Here is a 21,667-nt window from a genome sequence, read left to right on the forward strand (position 1 = left end):
ATTGTATAAGGAACTAACCTGGTTATTTGGCTTTTGATTTCGTCTACTGTTTGTAAAACTTTTTCTTTTGACTCTTTCGCAAACTCGATCACAATTGGCCTGCAAAACCTAACACTTTGAGGCATCAAGTTTATCCAGATGATATCTGAATCGTCACTGATGAACGAAAGACGGATAGGCGTTAATGCCGATACTAATAAATCACTGTCTGATGCAGTATTTTCTCCGGAACCATGAAGCGGTTGATTGTAAATGCTGCGTCCACTAGATCCGTCAATGCCCCACGAGCACAATAATACGACGCTTAGTGAATCACACAAAGAAGATGAAAGGTGTCGCAAGATTTCTGCCTTTTGTATTTCAATTATTCTACACGCAGTGTGATTAACCAACTCTTGTAGATTAACTTCAGCTTTTGTTTCACTAATAGAAATAAAATCTTCACTTGGTGCGCAGGTTTTTTTAAGTTTGTTGATTTGGTAATATGACGGAAAAACTTTTTTTGATACTTTATGCAAATCATTATACTGGGATTTTGAGAAACTATTGTCTATAAAACATGCCAACGCTTCTTCGGCAGATACTAAAACATCACTTTTGGTTGTCATTGGCATAACACTTGAAGGATTTTTCAAAAACATGTCTATCATACTCATCAGCCTTAACTGCTTTTCTTTAAAAGCTAACAACCTCACTGAGTATAATTCCTTTTCGAGATTGCCGTTGATATCTGTCTCTTTGGCCACACTTCGACGTTTATTCCTCACGCAGAGATCATTAAACTCTTTTTTTGGCCGTCCACGACTTTTGTTTTCCGTATAGGCACTAATGTCAAATGGTTTGTTCAACCAGATTTTCGAATCCTTTTGAAAATTCTTCGAGTTTCTAGCACATTTCTTCAATCTAGCCTTGAAACTTTTTTCCAGTATCATCAACTTATTAGTCACTTTCAATTTATCACACGGTTTGATGCTTACTTTACTTTCAATGAACTGTAAAGCATACCCAATGTTTTCCTTGCAAGAAGCATTGTTTTTCAAAACGTTTATGATATCATTGATTATAAAGGAACCCATCGTGAAATTATTAAATCAATCTCAGATAGATTATTTACTTGAAAACTAAAAAAACGTTGTTCGTTCTCCAAGGAGCTTTCTGACAATTGGTGTTTATGCTGTTCAAGGTAAAGCTTGAATGATGTTTTTATAAACGAACGTATGTTATATATGTATCTTTTCAAATGCATACCGCTATGGTATGCCGTTCGAAGGTCAAAATTTTAACATCTACCTTAGCTGTTACTGTATGGTTAGGGTATATTGTTTTCAAAAGCAAATATTATCAAATATTTGTGTTCACTTCTATGAGTTATCCACCCACAATTAGCGGCGTTTTACCATTAGGGTAGAAAAAGAGTGACAGGTATATCTACCCAAAATTCACGGCTTTTACAGGTAAGGGTACAAACAGAACAAAGTGTTAGTGTAGGGTACATTTATTATTATTTATTATTTTAGTGTAGGGTACATTATTCCGAGGAATTTTGGGTATAAAAAAATGGGTTTGTGAGCTGTAGAACAAGTAAAAGCGACCTGATACATTCAAAGCAAACCAAACCAAGTTTCATTCTTTGCCAGTGACTTGGCTTGTCTTTCCCCTTTTATGTGATGTTCAATCACTACCCTGCTTCACATTTTTCATTGAATGAGAATTTCAAATTTGAATGCATTGAATGAGAATTCATATTTCTTACCACACATGATGCTGCATATGGCATGATGGAGGCGCCTAGTAGCTGATAAACTATAAGCTTCACATCTAAAGTACAGAATAACGTAAAGATGCGCGCGTATGCGCAAAAAAAACTATCATTTATTGTTACAAAACATTCTAGGCTATAAGTGGGTATGCATCATATTACAATCTTTCGCAATCCTTAGCGATGGCATAAGGTTAAAAACAGAAAATTGAAAAATTTTCCGGGAGTTTTGCGAAACAATGCTTAATATTTTGTGACATTCAATTTCAATTAGCTTAAACTGTCAATAATTTTAAAGCTTGATAATAAACCTTTCCAAAACTGTGCTTGGAATCCGATTCCGACCATTATTATAGGAGTTACAGACCTTCAAAATTGATGGATTTTTTTCAATTTTTCACGCAATATTTTCACAAATCTTGACTTTGAGAGGCTGTTTCTCAGAACCTGGAAGAGCAGAGGCTCTAGTTTTTGGGTCATTTCTTAGTTTCATCTTGTAGTTTAAGAAAACATGTCTCTTTTTTCTGAAATCCAAAAATGAATTTTTGATTTTTATCCCGGCTTCGCTCCATCGTGCAGCGGTCACTCGCGCACTGGCTGGCCTGGTTGGCCGCGAAATCCGCAAACTATTAGATATGTCGATCGGCTCACAGAAAAAAGAGCAACACGTATTAATAAAATAATATCGATCGATTCGAGAGAGGCGTTAGATTTGCATATTTTAGATCCCAAAACCGGTGGACGGAGTGTAGCTTACGCAACACACATGTTTTCGAAAGGCGAGGATCATTCCTAGCGATCCTGAGCACGATGTCGAGCGCGAGGTGGGTCGCCCGGCAAGGCCGCCGAACTCGAGTGTCATTGCCTGCTGCGAGGGACCAGTTCTGGAGGAGATTGAGTCTCGTTTGATTGTTTGTTTTTTTTTTCTCATCACGACCAAATAGCAAGAAAGAATTCATTGCTAATTATTAAGCAACCGCAACACGTTTGACGAATGCTTTCATCAAGGCAAATTAGAAGTAGCCAGTTAATTCCGGATGTAGCTAGTATTAATCAATAGCTTACGTGTCTTACCCTCTGTTTTCAAATCCAAGTAAAACAAAAACATTCTGCTATAAAAAACGAAAGTAGGCGAAATATGGTCACGATTTGAAAAGTTGATCATCGAGAAATTTGGATTGAGTAACTTTAACTAATAAATACCACAACGCATAAAAGTTGCAAGAATTGAAGTTCTGATCACTGCTTCTCGAATAGCTTTTCTTAATCGTCACATCGTTTTTAGGTCGCCAAAAGGAAACGGACTAAAACAATAAAAAGATACGAACTAACACACATCGTTTGACCTAACAGGAAGTAGTTCAAGAACCAATATCTCTTCCAAACACTCTCTGCAACATCCTTGGAAACGGTTCGCTCGAGCTTGCTCTTTTTTTCTCCTCTTCAATCATCCCCGTTGGTGTACGCTTTTCTTTTTCCATTCCACGCGTTCACTCCCGGCGCAAGATACTTTCTCGTTTCGGTTCGGTTTCACTTACAGAATGCAATTTCCGTAGTGCAGTGAAGAGGGATCGCAAACACCGAACGCAAACACCGTTCCGTGTCCTTACTGCTTGCTTTTTCCGTTATTTCTTAGGAAGCGAGCAAGAAACTCAACGGCACCGTCGCAGCTGAACTTTCCATCCTATGTTGTACTACCGATGTGATCTGGTTGTTCGGTGAAGTGTAAGCCAAAGGCCAACAACACGGGGCACTTGATGTTGAGGTTTTTCCTTTGATATTCACAGAACCAGAACCACCGGCTAGGGTGAAATGCAGTGCATCATGTACTCACTACACAATTTTGATTGGCACAAAACAAGAAAATCTTTATTACACACCCACAACAATGTGAAACAATCCGTTGTTGGCAAATGTACATGAATTCTCACAGATGATTCGTTGGGTTTTGTGGAAGAAAACGACCGTTCAAAGTCGATACCATTCAACAGCGTTCTTCACTGTCCAACAAACAATCACACAGAAGTCCTAGATACACCGATACAATATGTTGCCATTTTCCACTCGACCTATCACAACACTTGGCTTGCGAGCCTCAACCGAACGGCCCCACGCAACAGTCGGCACTGGAAGCTCCTTCACTTTCACGCCACGCTAGACACCGCAGAAGACAGGCGGGCCAAAGCAAGCAGAAGCTGGAACCCTTTCTTTTGCCGTCGTTCACGGCGACGTTCCTTGGACCAAGCGCTGGGCAACCGGGGGCGCGTCATCGACCGCCGGTCCACCGCGGAAAGTGGAAAATGGCAAGCGCAAGGGGAAATGAAGGTTAGAAGCAAGAAGTGCCGGATGGTGAAAACGGGATTGTGGGTTTTTCTTCCTTCCGCTCCGGGGGAGGAAGGTTTGTTCAGTGTTCCAATTTTCACTCTCATTGCATTCACAGCAATCCGCGCGAGGAACGACTGGTTTTGTCGGTTTTCATCCCAGTAGAATGCTTTTGGAAAGAGTTGGTTTCATATACTGAAGAGAAGTAGGAATTTACAACCTATAACGAGAGGACAAAATTTTGAAAAACATGTAACAACGGACAGAGTTAAAAGGAACAACTTGCACATGCACCGTAAAAACAAAATAAGCAAATGCAAAAACAAATGTCGAAAGGCGGAGAGAGCAACTGCATCATTCGTCTCCAGTTTGCTGCTAAAACCCCATTAGACGATTTTCGTTACGGGAATAGTTTCTGCCGTGGGATTGAAATACTAACCACGTACGGTAAAAAGGAAAGTGAACCTTCCGGATCATGCCTGGTTTCCACCGGAGGAAAAGGTACGGTGATACTTGAAGCGTTAGAAGCCCTACGAGATGAAGCATACAAAATGGGAGGTCCGTATGGTATTTCACTAAACAAAGGTCGCTTTAATTGATTTATGAATAAATATCTTTCATAATTCTATTACGTTTTTTTTTATTTTTAAAGTATAAAATACACTTCCTTTTCCTTTTCACAATCTTACGTATTGCAATAAACTAAATGCTTTCATAATGAATGCATACACTTTCACTGATCATGCTTTTAAACGAAACAAACACTTGCAATACCGAGCTTTCCAGTTTCTCCGGATATGCCACCCGGTTCTGGGTTGCATTTCTCGACTTTGGATTTCCTCCTAACATTTCTTTCTATCGATATCAAACTCGGGAATCCGGATACTTCCACTGTCTCCGATCAAAGGCAACAAAATTTGTAGGTCAACATCACCGTCACAAACCCAACCAAGGAGCGTCGAGTGGAGCCGGTTTCTTTATCTGCACTTGCATTTTCACCAATGATCGCCCCGGTAAGATGTGAACCAACTATATTTCCTGTACCATACGTACATTTCACTTTTTTTTCGCCATCCCCCCCTCGTCGGTTCGCAGATACGTGTTTGGGATGATCTTGGAAACTTGCGCCTCACGGTTGCGAAGAGTAGGTCATCGGAATGGCATCATTGAATGGTACAAACAGTGAAGTGAAAACATCATTAGACACCATGCTCCGTCGGAGCACGCTCTGATCATGATCGGTTTGATCGATGCTGCTCCACATTCGATTCGATCCTATCCTTACGCAGCGATCGGATGGCTAATGAATGAAAATCAACTATTTTGCGTTATTTTTCACCAACGCAATACGCACGCTTCACGGAGAAGGTGAATAGATCGATTAAAGTAACAAACTTTCAACCCACATCCCGGCGGTGGAGAAAGTGTAAGAAGAGAGTGAAAATTATCACAAATGTATAATTAAATCCAAATGAGCATTTTATACAAACCATGTCAGCAAACACAAAGCAGAGTTTTGTTACTCCCACTACAAAACAAGTGCTTTGTTAGACTCAACAAAATACTCAAACAAAACTTTATCGTTAAAAGAAATCTCTAATAAACCAACAAGACCAATTTTGAACTGAGATTGATCACCTTGCCTTTCTTTACAAGCCGGAGACAGAAAATACACTCCATTTCCATTTATTTAGATATTTCCACCTTTCCACCAGTCAGTGCAGAGTGTGCAGAGCAGAGGAAAAGCATTTTCTGCATCGGTGACTCGAACGGCAGTAGATTTACGATCGCTAAAAGACGGCATTAAGGATGGGCGGGAAACTTTTCGATGACATTGAAAATGTCTTTTCACGACAAAAACAAACGACCACCGCTTGTGGGTTTCTCCTTGTGTAGGAGAGAAATTTACAAACCCCACACATACTTGTGCCAGCACGGTTGGTTCGCTTTTTGGGAAACCTTAAATTTTCTCCCGTTTTCGCCTTCTCCGTCGACGTTGCGCCGGTGACAATCGTTACAAATTGTTTGGAGGCTTTCTCGCCGACGGCTGCACCAATTGCTGCATCGGTGCACTTCTTGGCCGTGGGAAGAAAGATTGCCTGTCAACTGCACAAAAGAAACCAATTTCCGAGCCGCCCGAGGAAGGCGCTGGCGCTTCCTACGGTGCAGGAAGGGTGAACAGTTTTCCGGTATCTTGCCGAACGTGCCAAGATGTTCAAAAGATGCGTTTGGAGTGTGCTATTATGTGGAGGAAGTGTATGATGATGTAACCGAGTGCACATGGGAGAATGTTTGTCGAAAAGCAGGCACGGAAAAAACCCTCTGTTACCATCAACAAAACACAGTGTTCAATTGCTCCCTTTGTACAATGCCTTATGGCTGTTCAAACAAGCAGATGGAATTTACTTATACGCCCATTCATTGAGCACATGCATGAATTGAAACATTATCAAATAAAACTATCCAAATCTGTTAAATTTATTTGCTAGACAGTTACACTTTATGAACATTACTTATGTTTCCAATTTATTCTTGCTCATTGTGGTTATTTAATGTAATTGTGCAAGATTTAAAAAAATTAGTCTTCGTTTTCATTTCAATAGGTTTCAAACCAATCAGTAAACATATTTTTCCAGTTTTAAAATAAGTTTTAAATAAATGGAGATATTAAATTATAATATTCCATGGGATGGACTTTAGGAAACCTAAGTTAATAACGGAGTATGTTAGGTCATTCTTCAGTGTTAAGCTATCTTTATGTTCAAATACCAAGGCAACACATTGACGCCTTAACGTTCCGGATCAGTTACATTTGAGATCAGGAATTCGGTAGCACAAACCAATACCATGCAATAAATGCATGCAGAAAAGCACCTTCAATTTCACACTCGTGGGCTATTTCAACCCATTCTTTACAATGGGAGCACTGCTGGTGAGTCATAGACCGACTCGTGATCTGCATAGAACGAACCAAAATCGAATGCTTGACTCAGAAGTTGGTGTTTTATAAGCTTCCAACCTTCCACTTCGCCAGCTGATCGCAGCACGAGTATGGCGCCACGCGAGTTCTTGAGCCCACTCGTCATGGTTTTCGTTTAAAATTGACCAATGTAACCGATCGGCGGCGTATCCTTGATACGGTCGGGAATGTCAGACACGATCGTGATTATCCTATTTTGGTCTCGCTTCTCGCAGAAAATATATAAATTCTGCAGCGCGATCACTGACATTGACGGCGGTTTGCTAAGGTAACGTTTGGCAAATCGGTCACAAAGGTGGCCCTTTTAGGATGCTCTTTCACACCTGAACTATGACTAAACAGCGCCGACTCCAGGTCGCCACAAGCGGGCGCGTGCCATAGTGAACCGTTAAAATTAAATATGTGCAAATTTAAGCTCCGCCATGCATCGCCTTCGCCCCGCTCGTTTCGGCTCGTTTGCATTTTGCATAATTAAAATTGCCAACATCCGACTAATTGGACCGCGAAGCATCCCGTGCCACATTTGACGTCACACGGAATCTCTGAAGAATGTCGAACCAGCAGATCGAGGAAAAGCTTAACGTTCGTTAAGACTACCTCAAACCGCGCCATTCATCTTCGCGATATTTGATCGTTTACGCTTAAGGAATGATGGATATTTCAATCTTTTAAATACCTACAGCATGCCGAGATAGTGGATCACGTACTAGCTCCGGATGGACAATTTTTCGCACCGAAAAGGCCGATGGCTATCCACCACCCGATTTTCCCCCACTCCTCAAACCGACAAACCGTTCCGTCCTTTCCGTTAGTTAATTTAGGCGCCGAATGAGAGTTGGCCTTCGCTTTGGCGGAACTTTGATCCCCCGCCCCCTCTCCTTCCTCTCTCCTCTCATCTATCACTGTCTCGGTGCAGCGCGACTCATCAGCTGATCTTCACGCTTTCGGCGCAGACCGATATTCAACCGGGCGAGCCTACGAAAGATGGTGGAGTTTAGCATCGCATCGGAAGGGTGAATCGGTTAATTGTGAGGCGTCGTATTTAATGTGTGACCAAGTATCCAACCACTGGCCATCCAAGTATGTGGATGCCCTTGAAGGCTTAATTACTCGGAGGAGAAAACGGTCGCTATGGAAAATTTATTAATATACTCAAGACTCGTGCAGAAACATATTGCTAAGGTTGACTATAGTACTATCAAAGTATTTGAATTTATTTTAAATATAAAATTAAACAAAATGAAACCAAAAATGAAATATTGTAAATTTTCCTCATTAAAGTAAAATCAATAGAAACAAGGTTTCGAGTTCAACCCGTCGCCATTGTCACCACAATGGAAAACAAACCATTAAGAGACGGTGATCCTTTAAGCATCCCTCCCGCTTTCTGCCTGCTTTCAGTGAAACAAAGCCAACGTACGTGTGAATTTCCGCGAATGGACAAAATTCTCGTACCGTGCCGTGGAATTTCACACCTATTATAGTCATAAATACACATCCATCCATCCTGCATCGCTCCGGCAGACCAAACCAGATGGCCGTGCCTAGGAAGCCAGGGAATTAGCATGGCATCGCATAGCCGTTTTGTATACCCGCACCCCCCCGTACGACCCAAGGTCCCCCTCGGCTCGCTCTCTTCCCGTCCCACAGTTGGCCGGCTTTTTATTCAATTAATCGTACAACAAACCGAACTGCAACCAAAGAGACCTCGTCGTTCGGGGCGCTACCAAATGGAACGCTTTGTAAATACAAACATGCTTCCGTCCTTAACCTCCACGACGCAAACACTCGTGGGGAAGGGGCGGCTTAAATGCCTCCCAACCGTGGGTCCTTCCTGCGACCCATGCCCTACGGCAGCTTATTAATTAATTGGCCCGTGAAGAGATCGTGCCCACCAACCTCCCAGTATCGTTCCTTTTTTTTCATTTTGTACCCTCAACCAAGCCAAATACACTCTTCCAAGTACACTCGTGTAACAATTTATCACCCCGAAAATAAGCCCATCGTGCGTGCGTGCGTGCGTGCGTGGAGCCCTTGTGAGGCCGACGGGCGCCATGTGGCGTTGTCAAGAGGTCCGGGTGGCTTCGACCTAGACGCCAATCAGTGAGGCGCAGGCTTGGAGAAGCCCTTCTTGGCCGTCTTGGAGGTAAAACTTCGGTAGGAATGCAGGTACCCCGAGTCTAACGAAGGGCTAATTGAAATAATTTGGTGTGAATAGTAGAGATTTAAAAAAAAATTAGTAGCATACAAAGACGGAGAGAAAAAGTACATGACAGAAGGAAAAGGGTAGGTAAAGGATTCTCCATTAAAATATCTTTTCTGACCTTTCCCCCGGTTGAATCATTTTATTTTTTCTCGCTACGTGATAAAGTACCCTACATGAAATGGCGAGACCCTTAATTACTTAAATAAACGACCCGTCCCGTGGAAGGAAATAAAGATGAAAAAGCGCTTACCCACTCGACGTCCGGTGTACTGTCCGCTGACGGAACATAGTCGAACTGCGTCTCGATCGGAGGCCACCAGCGTTTCCACCTGCACCGACTCCGGCCAGAGTGTTGCTCCGCTCGGTGAAGGTCCGATCCCGGCGACTCTGCGCACCCGCCACTGCCCGCTCGTTCACCAGCACCGCATCGACCAGCTCGCCAAAAGCCCGCCTACCCTTCCCGCCCGTCTTCGGTGAGGGTGTCTGCACGTTGCTCTCCTCGTCCGAGTGCATCTTGCATTCCTGGGGGAAGCTTTCGTTGAACGTCCGCATCGCCGCCGCCCCCGCCATCCGCAACCGGTTCCGGAAGATGTCCCCGAACCGGCGCACCCCCGACCGGCCCGAGCCGACGCTTCCCTGGCCGTTGCTGATGTTGCTGAACGCATCCGTCGTCGACCCCGCGGTGTCCCGGCTGACGGTGGGCTTCCGGGGGCCCGGCGGTGTCCTCACCGGTGACCGGGCCGGCTGCTCCTCGATCCACGTGGTGGACGACATGGTGTGGGGCATGGTACCGCAACACCGGCGCAGACGTCAAACCGAACGGTGGGGAAGCTGTTTTGACACTCGCCGCACGTCAAGGCATGTGTCATATTAAACAGCGCGAAGGCCACGCGGGGAAGGAAGGCGGGCCGGCGGGGTCAGTGACGAAAATGTGACGGTGCAGCCACTTGGAGCCAACTTGGTCCGTTAGTCGGTTTCTCTCCTCTACCAAACGCGCATCAATCCAATGCACTGACAGTACTGGCTGGAAAAATGTCAAAACAAGCAAAACACAAGTGATTAAATTAGGAAAGACGTTACGACAGGTGACAAGACAAACAAAGAAAAAACACATAAATATGATTATGATTTCAAATAAAATGTCAGCTTCCACCTTTACGCATCCGGAAGTCAACGGTAGGGAGCAATTAGTGAAAAATCCTTCCGGTTGCTAATATCGAATTGATCCACCTAATCCATCGACAGAACCCCTGAAGACTACCTTGATCTGCCATCAAAGGAAAAGGATTTTAAGAATTGCATACTAATAAATAAATCCTCCATCTTCAACGTCGACCAATCAACATGGTGACACTCAGAAAATGTCGATAATAATTAATTCCCTTCAAGAACACATTAATGATATCCAGCTCGTACAGAATTTGACGAAACGTTTGATGAATTAGAGAAAAAAACACGGCACACTGCCCACGATAAAAAAAGGGAAGGAAAAAACAAACAGAAAAATATGACACGGGGAACATCTCCGCGGCGCTGATTATGTCATCAATTAGTGGTGCTCCATCAAATCCATATCGTTGGCTTCCAGTACGACCCGGTTGCGCCCCCATTTGGTCGCTAATTGGTACCGAAGGACAAGGACGTGTCCGTCACTAATCATACAATAAAGATGACCAATTTCAGAACGACCGAACCGGAAACAGAAGTAGTGCGCAACGTGCCCAGCGTCGTTCGAAAAGAGGCCCATCCATTCGCCCCGGCGGGACTGATCACGGAGTCCGAGGTCCGAAATTCAATGCATATGAAAATGAAGCGGGCACACTTTACAACGGTAAATGTAGCGTCAAGGCTAAGACGTCATATTTATAATGTAGGACTTTTGGAAATTTTAATTTATTCATATTTTTTACTACTACGATTAAGTGGTGATGATTGAATGCGTTGCCCTCCAGCGAAGACCTAGTTTTGGGCTACGACGCCTCGCGTGTGCTTTTCCAAGAAAGGCTAATGCACTCTAAAATCCTAACACCAACAGAGTAATAGTTTGTCCTCGGTTGGCAGCTTCCATGTGGTCATAAAAATTATGCCCGATCACGCTCCAATCATTCACCGGTGTTTGCATACTCTCAGAAATAGGAGCGACATACATACAGCGGCACTCTGAACGTCCCATGCTAGTCCATGCCGACCGCCGCTGACGGTGTACTAGTATGTTCTCGGTACCAAATTTCCACACCAACCTTCTGATCCGATACACGCTGCCGTGGACAAAGTGCAATTGAATGTTTCCCATCGTTGCCTCAGATATGTCTTGACCCACAACAATGTGCACTGACTTTTGCAAATCGCAAGCCCGACACCCGCTCTAGTACCCCGTTTTGGACGTTCCTCCTCACACGGGCTAGCCTATAGACAGCGACTGATCACTGCACCTACGTCTCTCAGCGAAAAAGCCAACGCATTTCTGCGACTCGTCGAATCTGTGGCGGACGAGAGATGAAATGAAAACCATGCAGCCGTCGTCTTGACCAACAGTGTATTCACTAGAGCTCGTGCGCAATCTCGACCATCCGAGCCGTGTTCGAGGGTGAGCTCCACGCTCCCTTATTGGGCGACCCTCGATCGGAGGCGACTCCCTACGAAACCAGAGTGAAGTTGACCAGGAGACCCGTATGTCAGCGCGCGTGCCAACTTTATGCGATCACTTTCACTAATCACTCCATTAGCCGGGTTCTGTCCCGGTTGGCCCTCGGGGCAGTCCAGGGTGCAACGGCCTCAGCAAGAAACCCACCACCACCTCCAGCCCGCGATGGAGCCTTTTCAGCGTGTTTTCGGAAAATATTACCCAACCCTGCAACCATGGTCGTATTTTTATCACGCCAACAAATGGGTACCGGGGGTCTCTCCTAAGGTCTCCCACCCTAATGTCTAACGGCTCGCCCTTCCACCTGTAAACCCCGAAGCGAATTCGGGTCAGTAAGGTATTTCGCAAGCTCGCAAACAGCTTCATCAGTCCTAGACGGCAGGATCCGTGGGCAAACTCCAAGTAGCCCTACCCATTATTCCACAAACATAGACACACACTGGTGGAGACTCGCCACCGGGCAGACGAAGGAGATCATTTGAACGATCGAACAGATCGATCGGGGTACCTGTTTTGCACTCCAAAATTAAACGTTCCAATCGCCTTAGGTCCCGGGCGGGAGCAGGGAGTTGGTGTGCGCATTGCCTGCAGCGGTAAAGTGAAACCGTAAGTTCGACAGCCACAATGACCACTCGGGAATCTGGGGTTTGGGCCGCTGGGAGGGTGCAAAACGCTGTAATTCACCCATGTCCGATCGCTTCTGAGCTCCAGGAGATGGGCGCACGATAACGATCGCTTAAGAAACTGGATCTCAAACTGGACCTTCGGCCGGGGGGGAAGGGCGAGAGTGACTCCATTGGTCCTACTCTTGACGCTTTACGGTCACAATATAATGTAATTACGATCGTCGTTAATCATGAGGTGATTTGCTTTCAAAAGGGTGGCGCTTCAAGTCATTTCACAACATCATCGATATAGTTGAGCACCCGTTGCCGACACCTCGGGGGCCTAGTATCGTATGCCTGGGGAGATCGTATGCTGTTGGGTGAAAACTCTTCTATCAGCGGCATTGTGATTGATTTTTAGGTTACCCATGACTAAATCTCTACCACAGTGTACCCTCAAGTCAAACGGTTGCAGTACGTCAAACCATCCACAAACGCACCAAATTCAGTCACAAGAAATCAACTCCATCCCAATGGGGTGTGATTTGAATTTAACGGTTGCGAATGAGATTGTTTTGTTTTGCATTTACGGCGCGAGGGGCCGTCCTATCGGTCAATCTTTATTCGAGGGTCTGAGTTTCTTTTCCTTTTTTGCAAAAAACCTCAACTGAAGCCAACCATCGGTGATAATTGTAGCACAACTTTGCACACAAAACTCCAATCCAAACATAAGGGTGCTCCCGCACACGGATCAACCTGAGTGTCCCTCCCTGAGGTATGTCTTGAGGCATGATGTTTATGCTGTGGTTTTTTGTTTCGTTCACCACCTCGAGGCTCCATTTCATGGTTTTGCGTTCCGAGCCGATGGCGGCACAAACACCCTGCGGCAATCAGCTGTGTTTTGGAACGGCAACACAAGTGGCAACCACCTGCTTAACCTACATATCTATCGCTCCGGCAAATCCACCGGCCAGGGAGGGGGAGCCGGGGCTGGAGGCACGTGAACTAGAGCTACATATCGACCCGCTGGGGAAGGGTAGGTTAGGATCGACTGATGTTTTTTGTTCAAGACTATCACCCTGTGCTTCTCGCTGAACGAGTAAATGGTAAGGCGTTGTGTGAAGTTCAGGTTGAACGATTTTTTAAGGTGATCACGAGCGCCGGCTCGTTCCACCATCCATCCCCGTTCAAATTTCTAATGTCGGGCAGCTATTAGATAATTATTGCCTCCAGTTCAGATCAGAGTTCAGCGTCGCCGAGGGTGACTGAACTTGGAACTTCTGCACGAAGAGAAAGATAAACAAAGCGTCAAACGCAATCCTGGCCCGTCTGAACCGTCGAACACCACGACGGGGTGTAGTATCTCGTTTGACCTAGAATAGACCTAACCCGATCCGGTAGCGCCTCCGCCGCCGGTGGGAATCGTGCCCGGTATGCTGCCGCTAAACCAGGCCGTATTTGCACCAAGAGGCAACTACAAAACGCCAGACTGTAATTTTTTAACCTGTCATATGAGATTTATGTTGGCCGCTTTGCGTTCCTCCGCTTCATCGGCTCCTGCTGCTGCTTCTGCGCGTGCAAGTTCCTTCTTCTGTGCCCAGGTCACTAGCCAGCCGGGCCAAAGGACGTTGCACAACGCTTGCATTCGTGGGGCCGAGCCATTGTGACCGTTACGGTCACACTTACCGAGCAGCTTCGGTTGACCTTAGGGCGTGGAACAAGTTGTGTTACAATTGAAAAAAAATGTAGTAAGACACACGAGGAATAAAACTGCTGTATAGGTGCGTATCAGTGACTTCTTTTACGTTTCAAATTTTAAAAACCTAATTTTTTAACAAAAATAAAAAGTCTGGTCACATATTATGCAAAAACCTACATCCACTTGACGTAGTTCGTGAACCGCGTGTTCACTCTTCGGGCTGAGTGTGTCAAAACACTTTAAAATTCTCAAGGACTACCTCTCGGGCCTGGCGCCACATTAACACGCCATTAGCGTGGCGATTCCCGTAAGGTCGACGGATTAATTTTATCCTGACATTATTATCCAAACGAACCGAACATTATCCAGCAACATCAAGAAATCCAGTTTGTGGATCGTAAAATACATTTCGAGCGAACTAGCAGTAGGTCTAAAAGTAACTCCCGATGACATAACCTCCTCAGGCAACACTTGGACTAATGAGAATCGCTCTCGTTCGATCTACAAAACTCGTTCACAGGATGATAACTGAGGTTCTTGCAGACAACGAGCAGGATATTATCGCAAAACTAGTCCCATAAAAAGGCGTCTGGAGTTTATTCACCTCAGGCCCCTGGAAGGCGTCATGTCTCGCAGGATTGGCGGGGTTTTATCGGAAAAGATCGGACTGGATTGGGTCAAGATCGATCGCGCCTGTTGACGGTATTCCTTGACGAAAGTCTTCCAAAAAAGGGAATCACTGTATGAAATTAAAACTCATCCGTAAGGGTTACTATTACTCACGAAGTAATCGACGTAATAGAAAGTGCTACCTCGTTAAGCGAGCAAACGGCGCTTGGCTTAATTAATGACAATGTCAGATTTCATCTCTTCAATAAGCCGTCGAAGTCTGACCAGGCCTAGCCATTGGATAGCCCTGCTGGTCAACAAACCTCCACCGCATCTCACGCAACGTCAGACACCACATGGGAGCCACCATCATCGACAAAACCCATTGCCAAACCGTTGCGTAATGCACGCCGGCAAAATCATTTGCATGTAAAGTCATGTAAACAATACACTTCACCGTGCAGTTTTCTCACCGTCTGGCCGAAAGTGGACGACCTGGGGGCAGCCCGACGTTACGCATCTTCTTCCAGACGGCGACATCGGAGGCCGCCAACTACCGAGCCAACGAACTGCAGTGTGAATGCGAGACGTACACGAATGCCATCTTCACCCGGTTGGCCATCGATTTGTTTATTGAGATGTAGATTTTTAGCACGTCACATTTTCTGCATACTGTGGCACGGCCTTACACCGAGCGAAGCTGGTTGGACCCGCGAGCCTATTTATGCGGGCACGAGTGGACGAAATTTATGCACAAATGCACACAATACTGTCGGTCCGAACCGCAATAGATCTTTGAATAGACTCGTGTCAGGAGACTTTACCTCCCAGGAGTTCCGCCGACCGAAATAGTGTTCAAACGCGACAAGTACCTCCGAATGTTAGATTGGAAGATAAAGACATCGCAGTGGTTGTTGGAAAAGTAGTTCGCTAGGGAATTTAGTTTAGGACCAGTACGGAGAACGGAAATACCAACTCGACAAAGTGATCGCCATCTGTCGATCTGTCTACGCTTCCCCGATTTAGGATCGTGAGTGGAATGCAGGAACGCCGGTGGCCAATTCGAACGCTTATTACTGCCACGGAACCGATTGTCCGAACGTTTATGCGGCCAACCTGCCTGACCTCACAACCCTCAACGGTCGCTTCCCTTTACGTTGCCCATGAGATTTTGGTATTCAAACTCGACAATACACTCGTTACTCCCGAACCGTTGGCGGCCCATTAAAATGGCAAAGAAAGCTTGCCAGCAATTTCCCTGCGCTCCCGTCAGTTCGCTCCAAACTCCCGCTGAATTCCCGCAGGGTCCCGGTGCGCCAACAACTATGCAGAAAAGTGCAGTACGATGGCCCAAAAGTGAAAGTACGCCTCGCACGAAAACACTCACCAGAAGCGCGGATGCAAAACTCAAATTTGGAGCAAATGCCCGTTACGCCATCGTTTAACAGCCACCGGGAGGTTTGGTCCGGGGCGGTACTGAACCCCGTTTGCTGCCGGTTCCTGGCCGCCTGCATCGCGGAAGCATTCGGAATTGGATAAATCGGGGAACGTCAGAACAGGTTGGTGTAGCCAATAATCGATTATCCGATGGCTGGAATCGAAACTGAACGAATTTGAATGTCGTGCGCGGGTGGCCGTAACGAGTCGTGGACATTAGCCTCCAATTTATATCCTTGCTGCGGATGGAAACAGCTTTTTGAAGGTTTACCTAACTTTGAACCGTGGCTCGAGTTGCTACTTCTGGCCTTTTATTTTAATTATGCATGGGTTTGGGTGTTTGGAATACAACAAATTTGTACACACATCTTATGTTTTGTATCGTTAAATAAACTGGTAATGTAACTTATTTATTGTATTTCTAGATGCGCTGTAAAAATGGGAACCTAGTATGTTCCCTGAAATGTCTTCAGTCTAGCAATAAACTAGATAACTAGTGAATAATGTTGCAAGTTTTCTCCACACCCTTGCCATTGCAACTCTTTAGAAGTCTTTCTGTGCAAAAACACCCAGATTCACGACTGTAACTATTCTAGTGGGTCGACAGGGTGTAGACAACCCAGGAGGAACTCCGCTCGCGTATGAACGTAAAAAGCCTAACCGACAAACGTCCATGCTGGCATGCAGCGAACCGTACCCAACCCCAAAAGTTCGTCCACTAACCCAGAGCTCCCATAACAAGACGCATAAATCATTCGTCCACCCCGAAACAAATGTTGGCAAACCCGAGTCCGGGGCCTCCGACTTTCGCCACACACCGCTCGTGTAAAGCGCGTCCACTTCCATCGGTTCTCGGTGGAGGTGAAGCCATCGTGCGTTGGACTCGTTGGGCAGGGCACATGGAGCGCCGGCACAAGCGATGCTGTGGCGATATTTTCGCAATACCATACCGGCCTATAGGTGGAGTGCCCATTCATTGGACCGGTGCCAAGGCGAAGAGCGCGCAATGCAAACAGCATTCCTTATCCTGACACCGAAAAAGTTCGAGAGCAATCGAGCGGACATGCGGCAACGTTTTAACAGCTGAGCTGTGGTTATTCACGCATGGAAACATTACGGAAAATGATTCTGTTAAGTAGAAAAGGAAGATTTAACACACTCCGAGAGGAATGTAGAGTAGAACGATGAACGATCTGGGATGAATCACAATTGATAATGCAATCGTTAGTGACGATTGGAATAAGAAGCAGAACCAAACTGAAAGTTGTAGAACACAAAATTGATCGCTGATAAGGATTGTTATTGTCGAATCAGTTTGTCAGTTGTGCTACGAAGTTGACCGAGGAAAGATCTCCTTTAATACGCATTAAACCCGAGTACAGATCACCCGAGAATAAAAGCTCTATAGCAGAGAATGGTGAAAAACATAGCAAAAGTGCTCATTTTTGTGGTGTTTTGTGGATTATTTCCTAGCCAAAGCAGGAGTGAACATACTGCTGGAACTGAGCCGGAAGGATCCGAATGGTTAAAGGCACACCTTGCGGCATTCGAATCACGTATCGAGGCAAAGCTCATTGCGAGAATCGAAGAAAAAATACTCTCTAGGATTGAAGATCTTGCGAATAGTACAAGAACTGCGTTCGAGCAAAAGCTTGGGGATATTTTAACAAGAATCAGTGGCTTGGAAAGCATCGCCGAACGTGCCTGCGAGCAGAACACTTCGGATGTGAAGCAGCTCATCCAGGAATCGCTCCTACCTCGGATTGCAAATTATGAAAACAATGTCCTAAGTGCACACGAGCAAACTGTTACACGCATAACCCGGCTGGTGAAGGAAGAAACGAACCACCTGCAGTACGTTGTCAACCACCCGGGCGTCTTTCGGGAGACATTGTGGACTCCGATCCAGCGTCGGTTCGACGGATCGACGGATTTCCAGCGCAACTGGACGGAGTACCGGAACGGGTTCGGAAACCCGCATGGAGAGCACTGGATGGGCTTGGAAACGCTCTACGACCTGCTGCGGCGCCATCACCACGAGTTGCTCATCGTGCTGGAAGACTTCGAAGGTGTGATTGCACATGCACATTACAGCCACTTTCGCATCGGAAGTGAGTCGGAACGGTACGCAATCAAATCGCTCGGCGAGTACTCGGGAACCGCCGGAGATGCGCTGCGTCTTCAAGAGGGTGCACCATTCTCGACGCAAAGTGCAGCGACCAATGGGACCAGCTCGGAGTTGAACTGTGCCTCGCTACATCAGGGTGGATGGTGGTTTTGGAAGTTTCCCTGGTGCACGAAAAGGTAAGGTGTGAACGGTTGAGGAAAGGGTTTACAATTTTCAATTAACCGATGCAGCGTTTTAAACTATTGTTTCAGCAATTTGAATGGCAAATACAATTCCAACCCGACCGTTGAGTGTAACATCGGATTTAACTGGAGTTATTTTAGAACGTGTGAGCATTTGCTAAAATCCACTAAAATGATGATTCGTCGAAGTAATTAGGTTTGTTACAATCAGAACTAAGTAGGCCGTTAATATAAATTGAGAATAAATGATTTTTCTTCTGTAAAATTTAAGAATTTAAAAATTAAAATAGATATTTTTACCTAATTCGATTGTCACCAATCAATCGAACGAGCCTAAGCTAAAGCATCGCGCTGAAATCAGGCGCGAAGCGGAAAACAAACATTTTATGTTTAGTGCCTCGAAAATCATAGATCCATAAACATAATCCGAAAATAAAACCAAACTCAACGAGCCGACCGACCATCGTGCTAAGCCGATTTCGCGGGCGATGTCGTTGTTGGTTTTTTTTTTCTTCTACCCAGTATAAAATTTAATGCCACTTCACATCATCGTGCTGGAATGTCACAGCCACAGCTCTACACTTTATTATTTACGATTGGCATAACGTTTGAGTGATTTGGATTCCGAGATGAAATCCATACATTTTTGGTTGGTTGAGTTTTTTTTTTCTCGCCGGTGGATTTATGTCAATTTTGTTGACGGCTAACGGCTGCCAATGACGGCCAGAGCCGATTCCCAGAGCCGAAGAACTTCCCCAACACCTGAGCGGAAACGATAAATTTTCCCTCGTCGAAATCGCGGCCGGCATCACTTTTCAATCGGCGGCCGTCAGAAGAATTGATCGTTCATAAACATTGCCATTTAATTGTGATACTCGAGAAGTGTTTTCCTCCCTTTTCCGGAGGCCAAACAGCCAATCGTCATCCGCTCCTACTGGCTGAAGGTTCCATTTTCAACCGTCCACTTTGGCGCCTCCCGGGAACCTTATGGTGGCGACAGTATGAACTTTGGCTAGGAGTTCGAGCGCGCGCGAAAACAAGAACCAAAATTTCCCCCGACGTTCCATTGTTTTCCGCGTGCCCGAAGTTTGGCGGAAATTGGGCAGGCAGATAAAATCGCAACCAACTTTTTACCATTTATATATCGTTTGCGGGGCGGCCGCCGTTGTCCGATGGCGCCGCTAAGAGTGGCGAAATAAAGTGCGAAAATAAAATATGAATCCATGCGCCCGCATCCGGCCACTTCCGGTGTGGTTTTCGGACTTGCGCCCGCTTTCCGCTAAACCATGGCCGTCCTTCGCGGGTCCATCGGGGGCTAATCTCTACGCTGCCGCAGCCATCAGTTGTCGGATTGTGGGGTGCAAGAATGGGAAAAACTGTCACACCTGGCAAACGCGTTGGCCAAGGTCGGTTTTCAAGTGCCGTGGCAGGGTAGGCCTGCTTCCGTCAGGCCGCGCAGGCAGACAAACTGCCGTTGACACCCTCGTGACAGTCTCGTTTAACAACAACCCATAAACAAAAGCCATTCAGTGCCGTTTTCCACGGTTTTTTTGACATGTTTTTATAAGCTCCCACCAAGCAGCAATGGTTGGATTTGCACGGTGATTATATATAATCAGGCATTTCACATCGGTCAAAATATTATTTCGACTCAAGGAAGGTATTAAACCAAGTGATTAGCATTGGTTTTTTCGTCATATTTTAACAGTATTTTTTTTCGTTTAATTAATTTAAAACACTTCTGATGCCTAAAACTGCTTTACTTTAGTGCAAAAGAAAAGGCGCGTTCATCAACTCTAATCTAATCCGGAACCTATTTGTCCAACAGTGAATAATCAACAACAAATCTTATCATAACGAGTTGAACTAACTCTATTATGTTTCGAATTGTCGGCCGATGTCAATCGACACCGAAATTAAAATATATGGCCCAAACTTAATCATCCGGATCAGCAGTAATCCCCGGAAAAGAAGCGCAACAAAACCAAAAGGTGCTGTGATTCCTGGCCCGCTTACGGAACACCAAACGGCCGCTGCTGGGGTGCTTTTAATCACAACCTGTTTTCGGTTCCGGCGGAGGCGTCGGGGATGTAATGTTAAATCCCACTCTCACGCTCCTAATGAAAATAAAACACCCCACAATTAATGGGTGCTAATTATCGGTGGCCAGCGGCGCGGCTTTTTGGTCTGTAGCGTCTGTTTTAGCTTTTTTATCGTTATACTCTTCGCTTCCAAATTGACCATCTGCCCGCCCAGATTGTTGGCTGCCTTAAGCCACGCGTACGCTCCTGGCGGCCTTTTTAAAATGAGCGCACACCTTGGCCACTTGGCGTACGGATATATCCACCTGCACCGGCGAGACGGCGGTCAGTACTTTTCCTGCTTATCGTCTGTTCCACCGACGTCACGGGAGCACTGCTGTATCGATTTCCGGACCGGTTCCATTTTGCCTCAGACACATTCATTGCAACACGTGCTTCCAATGCGGTTTCTTTTGTTCCGTTCGCCATCTTCCTCATTACTGCCCCATCTTGGATCCAACGGGATAAAATAAAACCAAAAATGGAGGTGGCCTCGAAGCACGCCATCCGCGCCAAGCATCCAAACCTGTGTGTGCATCCAGACCTAAAATGAGTGCACGGTAGCCGAATTCGAAGGCTTGGAAGTTGGCCAGCCGCGATTTGCCCATAAAATAAATGTAGTTCAACAAAGCACGTCCATTTTCACGCTGCACTCAATTCCAATGTTGCTCCTTTAGGGGAGGTTCAGTTATTTACTGTGTCGCCTGGCACCTTATAATTGAACTTGTTTGTTAAGGAATGTTCTATTTTTCTGCTTATTTTCATTTATATTGATTTATATTTTTTTTATTAACCATTTGTTTTCAATTAGTTTCATGTTCACTTCAGTTTTTATAAATCTCATCCACAGAAATGTAAAATTTTTAATTCCACGGTTTTTATTTGACCACATTTTCCGACCGCATATTACATTCCATTCTTTTCTGGTTTCTCACAACTTTTCCACGCCATTTCACTTGTGTACACTATTGGGTTTTCGCGCATTTCTCCAGTTTTGCCACCATTTATTTGAGGT

At 45.4% G+C, this 21,667-nt stretch overlaps 1 protein-coding gene across 1 annotated transcript in view; it reads right to left on the reverse strand.

Annotated features, from left to right (window-relative positions):
- Positions 1-21,667, reverse strand: part of LOC131283151 (uncharacterized) — a 54,820-nt gene that overhangs the window by 32,106 nt on the left and 1,047 nt on the right. The window contains exon 2 of the mRNA XM_058312729.1: positions 9,518-10,291. Coding sequence (XP_058168712.1) covers positions 9,518-10,053 — 536 coding nt within the window. The 5' untranslated portion in view covers positions 10,054-10,291. The remainder of the gene's footprint in view (positions 1-9,517; positions 10,292-21,667) is intronic.

This window comes from Anopheles ziemanni, chromosome 2, assembly GCF_943734765.1.
Source record: "Anopheles ziemanni chromosome 2, idAnoZiCoDA_A2_x.2, whole genome shotgun sequence".
Taxonomy (NCBI): Eukaryota; Metazoa; Arthropoda; class Insecta; order Diptera; family Culicidae; genus Anopheles; species Anopheles ziemanni.